General features: G+C 37.3%; 2 protein-coding genes across 4 annotated transcripts in view; one reads left to right on the top strand and one right to left on the bottom strand.

Annotated features, from left to right (window-relative positions):
• The window catches only part of fbxo31 (F-box protein 31), a 23,619-nt gene extending 17,033 nt beyond the window's left edge, over positions 1 to 6,586 (top strand). For both annotated transcript variants that reach the window (XM_053685995.1, XM_053685996.1), the window contains one exon: positions 571 to 6,586. In XM_053685995.1, the coding sequence (XP_053541970.1) occupies positions 571 to 793 (223 nt within the window). In that variant the 3' untranslated portion in view covers positions 794 to 6,586. The remainder of the gene's footprint in view (positions 1 to 570) is intronic.
• ces2b (carboxylesterase 2b) lies at positions 6,321 to 21,279 on the bottom strand. Of its 2 annotated transcripts, XM_017485815.3 has the most exons (25): positions 20,994 to 21,272; positions 20,401 to 20,590; positions 18,437 to 18,575; positions 17,873 to 18,006; positions 17,242 to 17,395; positions 17,001 to 17,105; positions 16,354 to 16,455; positions 16,119 to 16,259; positions 15,449 to 15,526; positions 14,553 to 14,700; positions 14,302 to 14,451; positions 14,128 to 14,200; positions 13,683 to 13,843; positions 13,376 to 13,565; positions 12,614 to 12,752; positions 12,324 to 12,457; positions 11,735 to 11,888; positions 11,281 to 11,382; positions 11,099 to 11,200; positions 10,824 to 10,967; positions 10,523 to 10,600; positions 10,289 to 10,436; positions 8,103 to 8,252; positions 7,081 to 7,153; positions 6,321 to 6,956 (listed from the first exon to the last, which is right to left on the bottom strand). In XM_017485815.3, the coding sequence occupies exons 1-25, from the start codon at positions 21,064 to 21,066 to the stop codon at positions 6,773 to 6,775; spliced, it is 3,246 nt and encodes a 1,081-aa protein (XP_017341304.1). In that variant the 5' UTR covers positions 21,067 to 21,272; the 3' UTR covers positions 6,321 to 6,772. The 2 variants fall into 2 exon arrangements, with proteins under 2 accessions (XP_017341304.1, XP_047015844.1); XM_047159888.2 differs by lacking the exons at positions 6,321 to 6,956; positions 10,289 to 10,436 and having other exon boundaries at positions 7,076 to 7,153; positions 20,994 to 21,279.
• Between the last annotated feature and the right edge of the window lie 180 nt (positions 21,280 to 21,459).

Below are 21,459 nucleotides of genomic sequence, written 5' to 3'. Positions count from 1 at the left end.
GGTTAGGCATTTATACAACTAATAAAGCTACTGTAAGGATCAGGATTGTTTCGCAAATTGTCATGTTACAGTTACATTTATATAGCACTTTTCTAGACACTCAAAGTGCTTTACATAGTAGATGGGGTGGATCTCCTCAGCCACCACTAGTGTGTAGTATCCACCTGGATGATGCGGCGGCAGCCATAGTACGCCTGAATGCCCACCACACACCAGCAATTAGTGGAGAGGAGAATGATGTAGCCAATTCAGAGGTGGGGATTATTAAGGGGCCATGATAGAGAAGGTCAATTTGGGGGAATTTCACCAGGACACCAGGATTATACCCCTATATAAGGGATATAAACTATTATTTTAGATAATAAGCTTTGATGACATCATACAGTATGTATATTACATGATATAATCAGAGCTTAAATTCTAATAAAGCTGAATTAAGCGGACAGTCTAGGTGAGCCTCAGTTTTGTGAACCAATAGAAAGCTATACCTGCTAGGATTTCTGTCATTTGACCAAAAGATTGACACACGTGGAGATAACAGCGTGGCATTAATTTCTGAATGTGTGTCAGTTTCTATGGAACAGGTCTGATAGCGGGGCATGGCTTCACGAGTCCGGAGCGCACCCCTGGCCTGTTCGTCCTTTTTGACGATGACCGCTTCGGGTTCATCTGGTTGGAGTTGAAGTCTTTCAGCCTGTACAGTCGCTTGACAGACAAGCTGGAACATGCCGAGGCCCCCAGCATGGAGCGTTTTGAGGCCATGCTTCGCAACATGCAGTCCTGGACATCCTGATAGGCAGCCTTTCCTGCCTTGCTTCTTATTTCACACATGCTAAAAAGAATTGGTAGTTTCAGAGCTGCAGGGCCACATCTCTAATTTGCCTGGCTTGACTTGTGCACTAATAATCAATCCACTGTTGAGTTAAGCTAGGTGTGTTACACAAAAGTCCATAGTGCTGTGGTCTTTCAGCATTGGAACTGCCCATTCCTGTGCTATATGCTCTAAAATCTGGATTACATTCTCAGCCCCTCACATCCCCACACAACCTGAAAAACCTCCCAGTAATCTCATACATGCACAAGAAAAACTTGCCACACAGGTATGTTTGCAGCTGCAAGTTCATATAGGTTGTATTATACACTGATGCTTTCTTATCAGCTTTTTAATTAATTTATTTTTGTAACCTGGAGATGATAAAGTTGAGGATACATTTCACCCGTATATTCCAGAACAAACTGAGTGTGCCTCTGTATCATTATCATTATTTATCCCAAGTCTAGTCTTAGAAAATTGTAGCTTCGTGTACTGTTGAAGTGATTTAAGTTATAAGTGAAGTTAAGTATGGGTTTTTAGCTGTTTGGTTGGTGTGGTAGTATAATGTCTATTATTGTCTGATTTTATTCTTTTTAAAAGTCTGCACTGCTATTTCTGTTGCTTTTACTTAAGTCAGCATTGTCCATGGTGATGATTTTTGATGAAGTTTTGCATTGATTTTATTTGAATAATTTTAACAAATGACTACCGTAGCCTGTTGTACACATTTAAGGTATATTTAAGGCCAAATATCATAATTTTCACTTATTCCTATTTGTAATTCATCAGCCCAAATGAGCGTAGTGTCTCAGACTGAGTTTTTTTTTTATTTAAATTTTGCATTAGAGCAAAGAGGCTAATATAGCTAACAAGTAATGGGAGCATATTTCACCCAAATTCTTTTATGAAATGTCCTCAAGCAATAAATATATACAGTGCGCTGAAAAAGTATTTGTCTCTATCCTGATTTCTTCTGTTTTTGTGTATATCTCATACTAAATAGTTTTAGATCTTCAAACGAAATACAACATAAAACAAAGGCAAGCTGAGTAAACACACAAAGTTTTTATTTATAATTTTTTTTATTGAAGCAAACAAAAGTTATCCAGAACCTATCACCAATGTGAAAAATTTATTGCCCCCTTAAACTTAAAATTTGGTTGTGCCACTTTTAGCAGCAATAACTGCAACACTTCAGATAATCAGAGATCGGTCTTTCACTTACTTCTAGGACTAGGATTTACTCCTATGCTTTGGATCATTGTCTTGCTGCATAATCCAGTTACGCTTGAATTTCAATTTATGGACTGAAGACCGGACATTATTATGCAAGTTGCCCAGGCCTTGAAGCAGCAAGGCATCCCCACACTTCCTCCACCATGCTTGAATGTAGGTATGATTTTCTTTTTGTGGAATTCTGTGTTCGGTTTTATACCAGTTGTAAACGGGACCCCTGTCTTCCAAACAGTTCCACTTTCGACTCCTCAATCCACAGAACATTCTCCCAAAAGGTTTGAGGATGATCGAGGAGTGTTTTGGCAAAAGTCAGATGAGCCTTAATGTTCTTCTGGGATAGCAGTGGTTTTCACCTCACCAGTCATGGATGCCATATTTGCCTGTAGTTCCTTTGAGATTGTTCTTGACTCTATTGTGACTCCTGGATGAGAAGTTGCTGTGCTCTTGGAGGAATTTTGGAAGGTTGGCCACTTCTGGGAAGGATCACTGCTGTGCCGAGGCTCTCACTGTGGTCCTTTGAAACCTTTGAAATAGCTTTGTAACCCTTCCCAGACTGATGTATTTCAATCACCCTCTTTCTCACCATTTCTGGACTTTCCTTCAATTTTGGCGTAGTGTGTTACTGGGTAAGACCTTTTAACCAATTTCATGCTGTTGTAAAAGTTGTAAAGTTGTAAAATTGTTGATTTGATTGAACAGGGTTTGCAGTAACCTGGCCTGGTTGCTAGTCCAGCTGAACCACATTGTGAAGTTTCATAGATTTGGAGAATTAGTAACTACGGGGGCATTACATGGGTGAATACATTTTCACCCAGGCCCAGTTGGTATTGGATAACTTTTTTTGCTTCAGTAAATAACAATATCATTTTGTAACTGTATTTTTTGTTTATTCAGGTTGTCTTTGTTTTATCTTGGATTTTGTTTTCATTTCTGAAACAATTTAGTATGAGAGATACACAAAAACAGAAATAATTTTTCACAGCACTATATCAGATCCCATTCCTAAGTAGACAAGTGTGTACCTATGATTCAAGTACACATGATTTAATTTAATTTATAAAAACAAAAACACTGTGATGGTATGGGGTCAGCAATCTCGAAAATTTCTTTGGTGCATTTTTTTGGTATCATTTTTGCCCCAAAATTGTACTGGAATGCTGTAGGTTATGTGGATGACATAGTATATACAGTATCTCACAAAAGTGAGTACACCCCTCACATTTTTGTAAATATTTGATTATATCTTTTCATGTGACAACACTGAAGAAATGACACTTTGCTACAATGTAAAGTAGTGAGTGTACAGCTTGTGTAACAGTGTAAATTTGCTGTCCCCTCAAAATAACTCAACACAGCCATTAATGTCTAAACTGCTGGCAACAAAAGTGAGTACACCCCTAAGTGAAAATGTCCAAATTGGGCCCAAAGTGTCAATATTTTGTGTGGCCACCGTTTTTTTCCAGCACTGCCTTAACCCTCTTGGGCATGGAGTTCACCAGAGCTTCACAGGTTGCTACTGGAGTCCTCTTCCACTCCTCCATGATGACATCACGGAGCTGGTGGATGTTAGAGACTTTGAGCTCCTCCACCTTCCGTTTGAGGATGCCCCACAGATGCTCAATAGGGTTTAGTCCATCACCTTCACCCTCAGCTTCTTTAGCAAGGCAGTGGTAATCTTGGAGGTGTGTTTGGGGTCGTAATCATGCTGGAATACTGCATACTGATCATGCTCTGCTTCAGTATGTCACAGTACATGTTGGCATTCATGGTTCCCTCAGTGAACTGCAGCTCCCCAGTGCCGGCAGCACTCATGCAGCCCCAGACCATGACACTCCCACCACCATGCTTGACTGTAGGCAAGACACACTTGTCTTTGTTCTCCTCACCTGGTTGCCGCCACACACGCTTGACACCATCTGAACCAAATAAGTTTATCTTGGTTTCATCAGGTTCCAGTAATCCATGTCCTTAGTCTGCTTGTCTTCAGCAAACTGTTTGCGGGCTTTCTTGTGCATCATCTTTAGAAGAGGCTTCCTTCTGGGACGACAGCCATGCAGACCAATTCGATACAGTGTGTGGTGTATTGTCTGAGCACTGACAGGCTGACCCCCCCTCCCCTTCAACCTCTGCAGCAATGCTGGCAGCACTCATACATCTATTTCCCAAAGACAACCACTGTATATGACGCTGAGCACGTGAACTCAACTTCTTTGGTCGACCATGGTGAGGCCTGTTCTGAGTGGAATCTCTCCTGTTAAACCGCTGTATGGTCTTGGTCACCCTGCTGCAGCTCAGTGTCAGGGTCTTGGCAATCTTCTTATAGCCTAGGCCATCTTTATGTACAGCAACAATTCTTTTTTTCAGATCCTCACAGAGTTCTTTGCCATGAGGTGCCATGTTGAACTTCCAGTGACCAGTATGAGGGAGTGTGAGAGCGATGACACCAAATTTAACACACCTGCTCCCCATTCACACCTGAGACCTTGTAACACTAACAAGTCACATGACACCGGGGAGGGAAAATGGCTAATTGGGCCCAATGTGGACATTTTCACTTAGGGGTGTACTCACTTTTGTTGCCAGCGGTTTAGACATTAGTGGCTGTGTGTTGAGTTATTTTGAGGGGACAGCAAATTTACACTGTTACACAAGCTGTACACTCACTACTTTACATTGTAGCAAAGTGTCATTTCTTCAGTGTTGTCATATGAAAAGATATAATCAAATATTTACAAAAATGTGAGGGGTGTACTCTTTTTTGTGAGATACTGTAAGTAAGATTCTACTTAAACTTAATATCATAATACAAAGAATCTTTATTTAAACATGATATTACATAGATTAACAATGTAATTTAAGCAAGTATATGGAGTTTGGGCATGTACTGTATTTCTAGAACAAGATAGATTTCCATGAGTTATTTAGCTACATTAGCCTTGTAGTTCCAATGCAAAGCAGAAAATATTGGATATTAAACATATTTTGGCTGAACTACTTTTTGGTTGATGGAACTTTGTTTAAATTTTATTTCTTCTTTAAATATTTATTTATTTCATGGTTAATATATGAAGTTTTTGCTGGTTTCATAAAACCAACAGCATTTTATTACATCAAACAACTAAAGTAGGTGATAAACCCACCCTGCACAAGCTTGGGATCCATTTTACCTGAAAGCAGCCAACTAGATTTTATGCTTTGCCCAGTTCTGTTTTCTATTTGGCACCTCTGAAGTATTTAACCTGGGAAATGTAATTAGACGTTCTAAGCAGCTATTGTATGAATGTATATTGTGAAGAATGTGCATGCACTAATGTACTAAGGCATTTCTCTAATGTGGGTGAATTCGCTCAATTGGCAAATTGAGGGTATTTCCATTGTTTTATTGCTTTGTATCTCAGGTGCCACACCTAAGTATGTATTCCCTTGAAAAATATGCTTAAAATACATAAAAATGTCATACTAATTTAAATCATATATTCCAAGTAATTAATGTTCTAATTGTACTCTTCTCAAATTAGCTTTTGTCCATCAGGAAAAAAAAAATGTATTGTTGAAATTGTATAATGGTAAATGTGCATTGGCTGACTGGCAGCTTGGGCCTGCCTTAGCTTCCATTGATCAAAACTCAGCCCTTGTCCTGCCTTCAGCAGATTCACTGGAAAGATCCAGAGACTGATGGTGCTCTTAGTGACCGGTGCCACTTTTCCACATCTAGTCAAAAGATTTGTTGGCCATCTTCAATAACATCTATATTGGCATGCTTTCCCAACATTATATATTGGAGCATGGAAGATGAGTTATTTTAATCTCCAAGTTGAAAGACCAACAGATATTATAAATGCTTCCTTGTGTTTTGATAAGGCTCGATCAGAAAGCTGTGCAGCAACTCCCCTCAAAGTGCTCTTTCCTAGACAGCATAGGCATTGACCACAGACTAGACATCTGTGTGTACTTTTGTATTCAATTGCAGCTTTGCAAAAACTAACCATTATAATGTAAAAGAAATATGTGAAGTGGATGAAAGTGTTTAATTAATATATTTCAGCTTTGTTTATGGGTCATTGTGCACATAATTGCACATGTTAAACATACTGCCTGTTTGTTGTGTGACCTCTACAACTATTTCAAGTCGAGTATATTCATCAAATTGATTTCTGAAAAACAAATGTCTAATGTAAACACCATCACATGACTTCAGGGAGCTTTGAAGCTTACGTGTTCATCTCTTCCCAATAAATTAGCGTAAAATGTAATCCAGTCTGTCTCTGCATTACTGTTTCAGGTTAAGAGAATGTTTATTATTTTAGACAATCTTTCAGTTCACAGTTTCATCAGTTTCACAAACCTATGATGCCATGGCCATGTAACTAAACCTTCTGAATAATGGCCCAAATGAGCTCTTTGATCTGTAGCTAATGAAGACAATCCCTCCCCACCAAATGATACATGTTTACATTTGGAGCCTGTAATTTCCAGACAAATAACACTCAAAATACACAATTGTCTTTTTTTTAATAAAACAGTAAAATTTCTAGGTTCTGAATGTATGAGTTTCTGCCTCATTAAATTCAAGAGTTGGTTCTTCAAGGTTAATCATTATTTGAATGATCAGCCACTGACTGATGATCACATTACATTTATTATATACTTTAATGGTTGCCCCAGAGGGATAGACCAAAATATCCTTGAGAGACGGATTATATAAAGAAGCTTCAGTGTCATCTACAGCTCAACATGCTCTCCCTTCTCCTGAGCTGCAGCCACCAACTCTGGAAGCTTCTCAGTCATAAAGATGTAACGCTCAGCCTTCAGGTTCTTGCCAGGCTTCTGCTCCAGGCCGATGCCCAGATACTCAGCTTCAGCTCCAAACTCAGGCCATGGTGTCAGGCCTGGTCCATTTGGACTCCTGCCCATAATTTTAATGTATAAAATATCACCAGTGATGATGATGATGATGATGATGATGATGATAATAATAATAATAATAATAGTGAAATAGAACGTTAGAATCTTCACAGCATTTTACTCACCCAGTGCGAGCAAAGTTACCCCAGTAGGCCATCACTGTCCTACACAGTTCATCTTCTTCCTTTGTGAATGACCCTGTAGCAAATAAAACAAACAGAATTTAAAATCATATTTTTTTAGCTATTACCATAATGACTCATCTATTGACATAAAAAAAATAAGCTGTGTTAATTAGAGAATTATGTTATTGTCTGGGGCAGAAAGCATTTTAGTAATTGCATACTGTTATTGTATATAATTAAAAATTTAAAAGTAATAATTGAAAAATAATATTTGTACTCTTGTTGCATATTTATAAGAAATAACTTTCATTTCCATATAAGAAAATATATTTTTATTCCTGAGTACTTGTTACAATAAAGATAAAATATTTTTGCCCCTTTTGCTCAGCTACCAATCCGATTTCTGCATTTGACCTTTTAACGTTCTCTCCGTACATTAGCATAAAAGAACCTTACCTCATAAAACTTTGTATGAATTCAAACAAGCAACAGCAATGTTTTTTGTTTTTTTTTGGGGGGGGGGGGGGTGATTTTGTCTGATTTCATATGAAGTTGTAAGAGTCATTATGAATGCTAACCACAACTCTAAGTATAAGTGTTCATATGATTTGAGTCATCAAAGTGTTACACATTTGCAAGAGCAAAAATGGTTTAAAAAACAAACAAACCAACAAACAAAAAACATTTTATTATTTCAATACATTTAAGTGTGGACAATGTGTAGCATTCACTGAAGTATAATTTTAAGTAACTACTATAATTTTTTAATTTAATAATGTTTTACACTATGCCCCATGCCTCTATGTATAATGATTCTGTATCAGTCCCAACGCTGGTTACTGCAACACTCATGTAAAAAAAACGTGTCACCACAAACTGCACCGTGTATTTATTTACCACAAATCCTTGTTAACATCAAGTTTAATATACAAGGACCATTAAATCTAAAATGTACTACATAGGACTGCAGATCAATGACTGGCATGTGCATGTGTATAAGGTAGATCATATTTTCTCCTTACCCGTCACCTTGACGTGTGCATTCCCAAAGCACAACCCGAAAACGAAGGCAAGTTCATCTCCATGATCACATCCCACAAAGCTGGGCCTGGTAGCCTGAAAAACGCTGGGTGTGTGCTGGAACTCATATAGATAAATTGGAGCACCAGCACCTGGCAGGTAAGAATAAAATTTTGTAACTTTGAGACAATGTGAATTGAATACTCTATAAGTCCCTGAAATATCTGGTTAATTAATATACATTAGAAAAGGAAGTAAACACAATTGGGTGTGCTGTTATAGAAAAAATAATCAATGATGGGATGGTGTGTTGTAGCCTGACTTAAAGCGGAGTCCTATTACCAATTCAAAATTGATTATTTTCTAATAATAGCACACCACAAAGTGTTTTACTCCACATATACCAGAGCAATATGCAAATGATTAAAAAAAAATTTGTATGTATTTATCCATGTATAGTTACTGTTAATGTTGTGAAACATCTACAAAACAAGTTAGGTCCTTTTACTACTTCCACTTACCCATCACTTAATTAGGAACACCTGTACACCTAGTCATTCATGCAATTCTCTAATAAGCCAGTCATGTGGCAGCAGTACAATGCATAAAATCATGCAAATACGGGCTAGCAGCTTTGGGTAAAGTTCATATCAACCATCAGAATGGGGATAAATGTGATCTCAGTGACCATGGCATGATTGTTGGTACCAGATAGGCCGGTTTGAATATTTCTATAACTGCTGATCTCCTGGGATTTTCACACTCAACAGCCTCTAGAGTTTACTCAGAATGGTGCAATAAAGAAAAAACGTACAATGAGTATCAGGTCTGAGGACGGAAACGCCGTGTTGATGATTGAGGTCAATGGAGAATGGCCAGACTGGGTCAATTTGACAGAAAGGCTACAGTACATCATAACCATTCTGTACAATTGTGGTGAGCAGAAATGCATCTCAGAATGCACAACATGTCGAACCTTAAGGCAGATGGGCTACTACAACAGAAAACCATGTTGGGTTTCACTTCTGTCAGCCAAGAACAGAAAGCTGAGACTGCAGTGGGCACAGGCTCACCAAAACTGTACGGTTGAAGATGGGAAAAGTCTGAGGAGTCTCGATTTCTGCTGAGGCACTCAGATGGTAGGATCAGAATTTGGCAGCAACAGCATGAATCCATGCATCCAACCTGCCTTGTTTCAACAGTCCAGGCTGGTGGAGGTGGTGAAATGGTGTGGGCAATGTTTTCTTGGCAGACTTTGGGTCCGTTAATACCAATCAATCATCGCTTGAATGCCACAACCTATTTGAGTATTGTTGCTGACCATGTGCATTCCTTAATGGCCACAATTGACCCATCTTCTAATGGCTACTTCTAGCATAATAATGCACCATGTCACAAATCAAAAGTTGTCTCAAACTGGTTTCATGAACATGACAATGGGTTCAGTGTTCTTCAGTGGCCTTCCCAGTCACTGGATCTAAAACCAGAAAAATACCTTTGGGGTGTGGTAGAATGAGAGATTTGCAGCATGGAAGTGCACCTGTAAAATCTGCAGGAATTACATGATGCAATCATGTCAACATGGACCAGAATCTCCAAAAAATGTTTCCAACATCTTGTGGAATCCATGCCATGAAGAATTGAGGTTATTTTGCCCTGTATTAATATAGTGTTCCTAATGAAGTGCTTGGTGAGTGTATACTACAGCAGATATAAACAGATGAGCCCTCACCAACCTTATTTTCTTTCTTTGTAATAAGACAAAAAAAACAGCTTGTTACAGAGAAACTGCTAAATATCATGCCTTCTCTCAAGCCTTTCCCATGGTAGAAAGCATAAAAAGTATAGCTTTATCTCTGACTGTTACAAAATGCAGAGGCTTCTGGCAGAAAATATTTCTTTGTTAAATAATACTTTTCTTAAAAATATGTTCATTATGATACTTAAATTATGTGGTGTGTGTCATACAAGCCCCTGTGGATTAGCTATTACTAAAGAAACAATATTGTATTACAATTAACACATTAATATAAACCTGTGATTTGAATTACAGGTGGCACTACCGACAGAGCTGTGGTGTTATACAAAATTAATTAACACCATCAGATCAGATTTTAAAATTCAAAAGCGTTGTGGTATAATTTGATTTAATATAAATACATAGATATACAATATACACATTCTGCACCTTTATGGGCTTTAGCCAGTGTCAGAGCTGGAATGGTAAAGATTAGATCTCCCATCATTTCTTTGTAACCGTCACGAATTTTTATTGGGTCAGTAGAAGAACCCAGGTACTCCTCTACTACCAGTTCATTAATCCATTGATTCTGGGGCTTGGCAGGAAAGGAGGAAGCAAAGAATTAGACAAATAAATTCATAGGTGTGGTGCTATACATTTGTTAATTTATTTTTGTCTTACTTCAGAACTGAAAGCAGCCATTGATGAAAGTACTTGCTCTTTATCCATCCCATCATTCCATCCTGAAGGTGCAATGTACTGTGGGAACAGAGCATCACTGTGTCCTTAAGTATTATTTTAATATCCTCATAAGAATGCAAAGATTAGAGCCCAGCGTGCACTTTATTATGATACTCATAATATCACAGTGCATGCTTTTCTGCATAATGAACTAATTTCAGAAGAAAAACTGAAAACTGCTAAAGGACCATGTTAAATTCTAAGGTATATTTGTACAATACATATTATAGGATTTACTCACACGAGGCAGCACCCAACCAAACTCATCATTGTTCACACCAGTCATGAGTGGTACTTTATGGAACTCCTGGTTCTGAAGGAGTTCCTCCACAGGCTTGGGAAGGAATATCTTATCCACAGTCACTACAAATTGTAGAAACATCCTCTGAAACACATTGAGATATGTTTTTCAGTACCTTTTTATTTATAAATGGGACTCTGCACAAAGAAACTTCTTCACATAATCTATTTAATCTTTTTTTCAGTTTTGTTCAAATTAAGTTCAAAATCACTCACCTCTTTTGAAAGAGATATCACGTCCTCTATCGACCAGTGCTTAATACACTCAGCAATTTTTTGTGTGCTACTGATGTCACAACCTGAGATGTTAGCCACTAGCTGAAATGATACACAAAGAAATATCAGAAGATGCCAGAATGATAGCATAGATTATAAAAAAGAATTAGGACTTGGTTAACCTTGGCTATTGGTAAGGGATTCCCCACAATGCCTTTCAATGTTGCAGTGCCACTTTCTGCAATTGCACGATGGAACAGTCCAGCAGACAATGGAGAGAGAAGCTTGAACACAAACAGAGTCATAAAGCACAAACTCCGTCCCACTTAGGATAGTGATTAATGACTAAATAATAACTGAAATATAATTTCACAATTATTTCAACTCAACAATGAGCAAAAGTAATGAATTACAGAGAAACTCCTTTTTTATTTGCTTACAGTGGCAGTAGCTCAAGATAAGACATGCCTATACAGGAATACAAGCATTTTCCTACTATCCAAATCCTTTAACTAATTAGGCACAATTCCAAATAATGTTAAATCTTTGACAGAAATTAATTTGAAGAAAGTGTCCCGAGTGTATTGCCTTGAAAACTGATTTGTGATGGTATGCGTGTACACATAAGCTCCTCACCAAAAAAGACACACTGGCTCCTCCTGCAGATTCTCCAAAGATGGTGACTGATCCAGGATCACCTCCAAAGCTGTGGATGTTCTCTTGAACCCACTGAAGAGCTGCCACCTGATCCAAAAGCCCATAGTTTCCTGGTGCGTGCTCATCCCCTGTACTACAATGGAAAACCACAGAATGTACACACAATACATGTATGGCTATCCAAACTGCCCTTATGTGCACATTTCTTTTTAACCTTTAATAAACTGGTTATTGATTGTCATTTTTTATTGCATACAATAAACCACAGTACAATGAACACTGTAGAACAGTGATGATGTTGTAGTTCTATAATAAGTTAATTTCAAAAATACCTTTATAGTCTTGAATATATGAATTTTTCAGACAATGTCACAAGATGCATCATGTAGCCTCTCATGCCAGATATTTACAGCAAAATTGAGTAAGATCAAACTTTAAAGGTGATGTTTATAATGATTTGTTTTTGGTGTAACTGCAATTCACCTACAGTACAAGCTCTAAAACTTATGAGCTGCTCCTTTGATTGTAGTGCAGCAGTTATTCTACTATTTCTGCCTGACAGAATTACCTAAAGAATCCGAATAGACCCAGCCTGTACTGGATAAGCACAACAACTACATTCTGGTAGGCAGACAACGCTGATCCATCACAGATTGATGCAGAACCCATGGTCAGACCTCCACCATGAATCCAAACCATGACCTAAAGAACACACCTAAAGATCATAAGTGTATATTTTGTACAATGTAACAATGACTAGGCAAATTTCGCCAAGTGCTCATAGTATGATCATTATTTTACACCGGCTTATCAGGCTTATCTGAGTATGTAAAAGGTGAACAGTGGTTTGTGGCTTACGGGTAGTTTGGCATCTTCACCAGGTTTTGCTGGAGTGTAAATGTTGAGGTACAGGCAGTCTTCTGACACTTCAGGAATTTCCACACTGAGTGATACACTGCTAAAGAGCTCAACAGTTGTTTCCCTGTTTTGTATACACCTGAAACATCAACAGTATGGTTTGAAATAGAGAGAATTCACACAGCACCTAATGGTTCATTTCATGGGTGTGCAAGTTACATAATCCACTTCATTTATAACATATAATGCATTTTGGGCAAATTTAATGCAGTGGTTCTGGAAACCCAGACTGGTCCATCCAGCTATGGGTCTGTGATTTTTTTTTTTCATTGAGTTAAAATGATGGAAATAATTCATATAAAAATAATTCTTATAGCTTTTAACCTGTTTGACTGGTCACTTGAATTGAATGGGTCTAATCCATCCTCAATAACTCATAAACTAGTAGGAGTATAAATAATGTCAACTTTGACCTAATGTGTTCTGTCAAGAATAAAAGACAGCTCTGTGGCTCAAACAAATTACTATTATAGCGCACATTTAAAAATGTGCAATAATTACATATGTACTGAGGTTACAGTTAAAGAGGTCCCTGGCTACAAAATTTTGAGGATCCTTATTTAATGAATACTGACTGAAGCATAAATGACTGCACTTGACCCAAAGGAAGCTGTTGGACAATCATAATTTTACAATAAAAATATCATACTGCTTTCACATGTCCATACTTGGAATAAAATTAATCGGAATATAAAGTCTCACATGTATGGTTGTTTGGTGGCATCTCTTACTCCTTTCCATTGTTCTGCAGGTTGGGGTGCAGTGAATCTTAAAGGTCCCACTGGTGGCTTTGCAAACGGCACACCCAGGTAGCTGTAGACAACTGTGTCCTTCCCTTTAGCCGTCACATGCTCACCTTTTAGAGCTCCGTATTTAGTCTGCACAACTGGGCCTGTTAAAAATGGCAAGCAGGAACATTTAGAATACATGATTAAGTAACTTCACCAAAAACAAAAATGTAAAAAAGGCTTTGGCAAACTATGATTGTAAACCTTTACAGCTGCTGTACCTTTTTTTTTCTCATGCCTTAACTGCGACAGAGTCTGAGTTAAAAATGCATAGTGCTTTTCCTTCAAGTTCTTTCCAGGCTTCTGCTCCAGGCCGATGCCCAGATACTCAGCTTCAGCTCCAAACTCTGGCCATGGGGTCAGGCCTGGTCCGTTTGGAGACCTGGCCACAGTCGGACACACAGAAAATTGGGTAAGTAATAACTGTATCTATAGGACAAGATTCCTTGCCAAAAATGCATGCTTTCAACTAAAGGTGTACTTTGTGACCACAGAATGAAACTTTATATTGTGATAAACTGTTAAATAGAAGCAAAAAATAATTTAGTTAAATTCAATACAAAAAAATAAGGACATTACTTCAGTGATGTTTTAGCCTTTTATAAGTAACATTCATACAGATTTTGGGTTTCTCATTAAAGAGTTGGCAGACAAGGATTTACCCACCCAGTGCGAGCAAAGTTTCCCCAGTAGGCCATTATAGTTCTACATAGTTTATTCTCTTCTTCTGTGAACTGACCTGACAGAGAGAGATTAAACAGAGAGAGATTTGAGACATTCTCTGGTCTTGACAATTGCATTAATACATATAAAATAAGCTAACCGTAATTTTCATCTTACCATCTATCTTGAGGTGACCATTTAAAAAACATGAACCAAAAACAAAGTGGAGTTCATCTCCATGGTCACTTCCTACAAAGCTTGGCTTCTTTTTCTTGAGCTCATTGAAAGTGTGCTGGAATTCATACAAGTAAACTGGTGCTCCAGAATCTAGCAATTATAAATACATTAAACAAAATTAATTATTAATTAATTTAATATTAGTCATAATCATTAAACCAAATGTTTACAAATAGTGAATGCATTTTTACCTTTGTGGTGTTTTGCTACTTCAAGCGTAGGAAGGTTAAACAAAATGTCTCCACACATCTCTCTGAAACCATCTCGGATTTCAATCCGATCATTCGTGGTTCCCAGGTACTCATTCACCACTATTTCATGAAGCCATTTCTCACTAGGCTGAAAGAAATGTATAAACAGAGAAATTAATACATGTAGTATATGTACACAAGTATATGTAAAGCTGAGTTGGGGAAAAAAACTGTTTATTTGACTAATTTATCTATGAAGAAGTAAAACTCAATGCCAAAGTTGCCAATAGGGATGCCTTATTGACCGTCAACAAGTCTAGTCCTTTCAGACATTTGACCTTGCTGTGAGCTTGACCCTGTTTGATTCAATCCCAAAATCTAATTAGTTCATCTGCTGATTACAATAATAATTCTATATTAATCCTATAAACAATATCCATTTGTTCCTGAGATTTCGTGCTAACGAGAATAGCGGCATAGAATTTTATGTTACAAAAAAAAAATATGTATCCAAAACTGTTATAAAGGCACATGATATGCCTACAAGTGATTGCATTCAGAAGGTGAGATGCAAACTTCTGAAGTGATTTTTTCCCCCACAAATAATATCTTAACATATTCTATTTTGCTCACCATTTTGTTCACCATTTTGTTCACTGTAATATTAAAGGAATATCTTTGAAACTTAGCACACTAAACTGCCTGTAAAGCCTATAAATATAATAATATACATTTGTTTGTCTTCTTTTTCATTTTGGACTAAGGGTATGCAAACTTTTACACTCAACTGTATACTGATATATACATGCATGTTTAATGTCACAGTAGATTACTTTTTAGAATGGTTTCTACACGCATAAAAGGCTGTGCATAATCATATTTGAGTCTTCACTTACATCAGGAAAAAAGAAAGGCATTAATGACATAACTTGCTCTCTGTCCAATCCTTCAGCCCATCCTGGAGGACCAAGGAACTATGGGATACATTTTTAGTTAATGATGTGAACAGTAATTACATGATCTAAAATAATGTATTTTATATTGCGCTAAACTAAACAAAACCAATAAATTACAATGCTTTGCCTTTAAAAATACATCAGTAGTCTCAGAAATATTTCATACAATTTTACAAGAACGTATGGCTGGTAAGCTTTTCAGGTATTACCTGACAGACAACATTCTTTTTCTTTTTCTTTTTTTTGCCTGAATATGGTCTATTACTGCTTAGGAAAAACAACAACAATATGGTTTGAGGAACATGACAAAGAGTTCAAAGTGTTGAATTGACCTCCAAATTCCCCAGATCTCAATCTGCTCGAGCATCTGTGGGATGTGCTGGACAAACAAGTCTGATCCATGTAGGTCCAAACCTGCTATTTACAGGACTTAAAGGATCTGCTGCTAACATCTTCGTGCCAGATATCACAGCACACCTTCAGAGGTCTTGTGGATCAGAGCTGTTTTGGCAGCACAATATTAGGCAGGTGCTTTTAATATATATATTGTGTGTTATAATGTGTGTGATAGTCAAGTGTCTACATACTTTTGGCCATATGTATCACTTACATTAAGGAGTCCAAAGCCTCCTTCATCATCAGTCACCCCTGTAATAAATGGCACTTTGCTGAACTCTTTGTTCTGCAGAAGTTCATCCACAGATTTAGGAAGGAATCGTCCATCCGTTGTCACTTTAAAGAACCCATTATCCTAACAAAAAAGTAAGACATTGTAATTAAAAATGCCAAGCAAAGTTTAACTATGGGTAGTTCATTAATTTTACAGTAGTTTATCAAAGACATACTTTTTTGGCAATCGTCAAAAGATCCTCCTCTGACAACCGCATAACACAATCAGCAATCTGCTTTGTGCTGGAAGTGTCACAACCAGATGCATTAGCCACATACTGAGAACAAAGACAATGATATATTTAGTTGATATATTATGTAATCTAACATAAATATCCAGTAATAGAAAAAATCATGATAAGCTATGGCTAGTTGTAGTGTTAGATGGCTAATATCTTGTATCAATAAGCTACATTTTTCTTTAAGTGCTTCACATCTGGAATGCTCTACTGGCTTCATGCTGTGTTTCCTCCAAATACCAAACAGGGTAAACAAAACAGTTGTAACCATTTTGTTAAAAACAAAAACAAACAAACAAACAAAAAAACAAACTGTAAACCTCCTGCTCTGTTGTCTGTCCTTTTGTGTAATTTGTACACTCTTCGTACAATGTGCACTTAGTCTATCTAATTTTGTTTCTCCAGCAAAGTTATTCTGGGGAAAAAAGGATGATAGAGTAGATAATAAACCTCTTTCTTGTTCATTACATCCTGAGCTACCGCTTTAGACTGTTGCCAATACATCTGTGTATGTTTTAAAAAAAAACAAAAAAAAAACAGATTACAGATAGTATATAGTGAGCAGCCAGGGAAGAGCTCTTTACCTGAGCTACTGGTAGAGGACTGGTAGTAAAAATAGCATCCATTGCAGCAGTGCCACTCCCTGCTATGGCATAGCGGAAGAGACCAGCAGACAACGGTGCCAATATCTGTCCAAATAGAGGCAGTGAAACTTTTTGCATTATATTTTCTAATATTTATAGAAATTATTTTTAACCAGTGGCTCATTGTATGTTCTGATATTGTGACAAAAGTGTGGCCAGGCAGAATATTTAGCATCCCTACATGGTAAGACACACTGACGCCTCCTGCAGACTCTCCAAAGATGGTTACTGATCCAGGATCACCTCCAAAGCTGTGGATGTTCTCCTGAACCCACTGAAGAGCTGCTACCTGATCCAGGAGACCGTAGTTACCTGGAGCAAGTTCATCCCCTGTGCTAAAATCATCAGGATAAAGAAAAATACATTTTAAAAACTCCATGCAAGCTTTTAAATATGTAATACATTTTAAATTTCTTTTTGATCCCTTACACTTAATGTTACTGTCGAAAGTACTACTTCAAAGATGTACTGTAAACAATTTATATAAAATAACTTATATCAGCTTTATATAAATAATCAGGTCTTGAGACTGAGGGGTACATGTTCAACAAACTTTTTACTTCCTGCTTTTTGTATTATTCAAACTATTATTCTATTGCTTTTCTCTTATGTTTTGTTGTCTTGTTGCAAGGCACACCCAGCCTTCTTATTAGTACGTAAATTATAAAATAGAGGTGCACATACATTAAAAAAAAAAATTTAAACACTTGGAAGGGTGTGTGTGTGTTTGTGTGTGTGTGTGTTGGGGGGGGGGGGGGGGGGGGGGGGTTCATCATATCACTTTTACATGACAATAAAGCAGTTATATTTACCTGAAAAATCCAAGAAAGCCAAGCCTGTACTGGATTAGCACTACAACGACATTCTGATAGGCTGCCAGTGCATGTCCATCAAACACTGAAGCTGAGCCTAAGGACAAGCCTCCACCATGGATCCAAACCATAACCTGTACCAGCAATGCAAAGCTTTTTCACATGCAATATAATATTCATCTATGCATTCTATGCAATCTATGCATAATGAATCATCATTATTGAAGAAGAAAGAAGGTTCCATTAAAACAGGTTGTTTTGCTGTATGATTAATTTAACAAACCTTTTTGTGTATTACATCCCTGAGGTTAGTATTTTTGCACGACCTCATTGACAACCTACCAGCAATGAGTTATCGCTATTTTTAATGAGGTGGCAACAACTAGCCAAAAGGAAGAATAATCTATAAATCTCATAAGCATATACAAAAATATGTTTGTATATCCAGTCAGCTTAAAGGGTTTAGAGTGAGGTGAAACAAAATATTAAATGAAGTTTTGTGATCTGTAAGTCACACTGGATAAGGGCGACTGCAAAATGCTGTTAATGTAAATACAGACTTACAGGTAGTTTGGTATCTTCACTTGGTTTAGCGGGTGTGTAAATGTTGAGGTAAAGGCAGTCCTCTGAAACTTCAGGAACTTCCAAGGTCATGGAAAAATTTTTGAGAATATTCATACATTGCTCCCTGTTTTGCACACACCTGGAATAAATGTCATCAAACAGAATGACAGTCTCATTCTTCTGAAGCAAAAGTGACACTATGACAAGAGCAGTGTCATTTCTTTCATGAGTTATGCTTTACACTGCCATTGGCTTGAAGGGGCAGTGGTAGCTCAGTGGTAGAGACATTTAAGTACTGATCAGAATGTTGTGAGTTCAAATCCCAGCACCACCAAGCTGCCACTGCTGGGCCCTTGAGCAAGTCCCTTAACCCTCAACTGCTCAGCTGTATAAAAAAATAGACAAATGTAAGTTGCTCTGGATAAGGGCATCTGCCAAAATGCAAAAATAAATAAATAGTTCAGACCTGGTAAATGACTGGCATAAAGTTGGCTTGACGTTGGACATTAGATATTTGACATTGTTATACACGTTTCTAACTTCAATAGCATTTGAAGGGAATGACTTACAGCCACACAACCAACTGTAAAAGGTTCATCTAGATGTCAGGTATGACACACACTTTTTAGATTTTTGATATTTAATAAAATAAACTATTAAATCACATGTAAATTTGACATGATTTTCACTACTGAATAGGGACATACACAAAGTAAACCATAATTTAAAGCTCAATAGCACTTGAAGGGAATGGACTTACAGTCACAATCTCAACTATACAGTGTTCATAATGCACACCTATTAGATTTTTGATATTTAATTAAATATACTATCAAATCATATGTAAATATTGCGATGTATTTCACTACCTAATATTTTTTTTAAAGATCCATTATTTCTTAATGGTAAATTTTCAGTAATTTTCCAGAGATAGTGTGCTGAGTTCTAGACTGTTGGAACTCTTACCAAGGGGGGATGGGCTCAAGAGTCAAAGAAGAGTTGCATGCTGTTAGCAGACTGCAGTAGGCATTATGGCCAGATTTAAAAAGGGGAAACATAAAAGAGAAAATGACCTTTGGGCAAAGGCTGGTGACAGAAATCAAATAGCTAAGGCATTTGTTAGACATGTCATTGGAAAAGGAAAGGCAAAGTGGTCCACCCCAGCTGTCTACATTTTCAACTCCAATCCACCGAATGAAAATTGGGCAAAATGGTTATGTAAATAATTTTGAATTTCTTTGGCTCCCATCCACAATCTAAACATGTACATAAATAAATGAAAAAACAAATAAAAAGGTTTGAAATATTAAAACATTAGTGTATCATCAGCTCTTTTAATTAGTTCATTAATAGGACATCTATTTTTGAGCATTTTGACCCCCTTTATGCATTCGTGAAGGTTTTTTTGGTTCATGCATTGTAGGGTTAAATATCAAAAATCTAAACATGTCCGTCATACCTGACACCTAGTTGAACACTTTACAGTTGGGTTTGTGATGGTACATCATTCCCTTCAAATGCTATTGATCTTTAAATTATGGTATATTTTGTGTATGAGTCCATAAGGTATAAAAACATCACAATGTTTAGATATGATTTGACAGTATAATTTATTAAATATATATAAAAAAAATTCTATCATACCTGACACCTAGATGAACACTTTACAGTTGGGTTTGCGACTGTAAGTCATTCCTTTCAAATGCTATTGCAATTAGAAACGTGTATAACAATGTCGTATGTAACTTTAGAGACGGTCCCTTAATTTCCACATATCTGCGAATATCTAACGTCCAACGTCAAGCCAACTTTATGCCCGTTGAGAAATGTACGAATTACTTACATTAACTTGTAATGGAACAATGATGTTGGCTGAATTTGCAATATATCTATATACACGTGAACAGTAATTTTTACTATAACCTGTATTCATATAATTCTGTCCCCTGGCCGTATCGTCTTACATGTTTGGTTGTTTTGCGGCGTCTCTCACTCCTTGCCATTGTTCTGCAGGTTGTGGGGCAGAGAGTCTCAAAGGTCCAACAGGTGGCTTGGCAAACGGCACACCCAGGTAGCTGTGGATGAGTGTGTCCTTCCCTTTCGCTTTCAAGTACTCACCTTTTAGAGCGCCATATTTAGTTTGCACAACTGGGCCTGTTAAAAAGATTAAAACATATTATTAAGTGGGTGTCCATTTATACAAATCCTGTCAAGCATGCACGACATGCCAATGCCCAGAACCACAGAAACTGAGAAGTAGTCTACAGTTTAAATGAGTAGGAACCAGATCTGAGTGTTACAAAGTTACAAAGTACTTTAATCTAATGATTTTTTCTGTTAACGCAGTAATGTAACGCATTACATTTAAATTGATGTAATATGATTACAGTTTCCGATGTCAATAAAGTTACGTTACTTGCATTACAAATTTGTTGTTAAGAAAACACTATTAAGTAAAATATATTTTATAAATAAATCACGTTTTGCCCATTACGTCCCGCCCCCCCCCTTTAGCCCCGAATAAATCACTACATAACTGAAAATAAAGTTTTGTTACCGTCGTTGGCTGTCGCTGAGATGATAATATTCACTCCTAAGAAACTCCAGAGAAGTACAGTGAACATGCCCATGGCTGCGGGTTCAGCGGCAGTGGACCTCACAGGCTGTTTATCTCAGATCTCTCTTTTAAACAGATGGATTATGTAATCCGGCTGGTGAGCGCGAACTTTGCCTTTGAAATCTCGCAACAAGACTGTTTATTATACTTTTAACGAATCATTCTCCAGGCTCGACATCAAGATTACATTTCAACTGGCTTCACACACAAGACCTCTGTGATTATATGTGCAAAAATAAGGCATTTAAAGGCTGTGTGGCTTCAATGGCTGTTGAGAGTAGTGTTTGAACATGTCCAAGACATGTCATTAGCACTTTTCTCCACAACGCACATATTTTTCAATGGAAAGGGTTCCCCATAGAAATCAAAATTCCAATCAAGACTTGCATATGATGTAATTTATTAT

The sequence above is a fragment of the Ictalurus punctatus genome, chromosome 14, assembly GCF_001660625.3.
Source record: "Ictalurus punctatus breed USDA103 chromosome 14, Coco_2.0, whole genome shotgun sequence".
Taxonomy (NCBI): Eukaryota; Metazoa; Chordata; class Actinopteri; order Siluriformes; family Ictaluridae; genus Ictalurus; species Ictalurus punctatus.
This window is presented reverse-complemented; position numbering and strand designations above follow the sequence as displayed.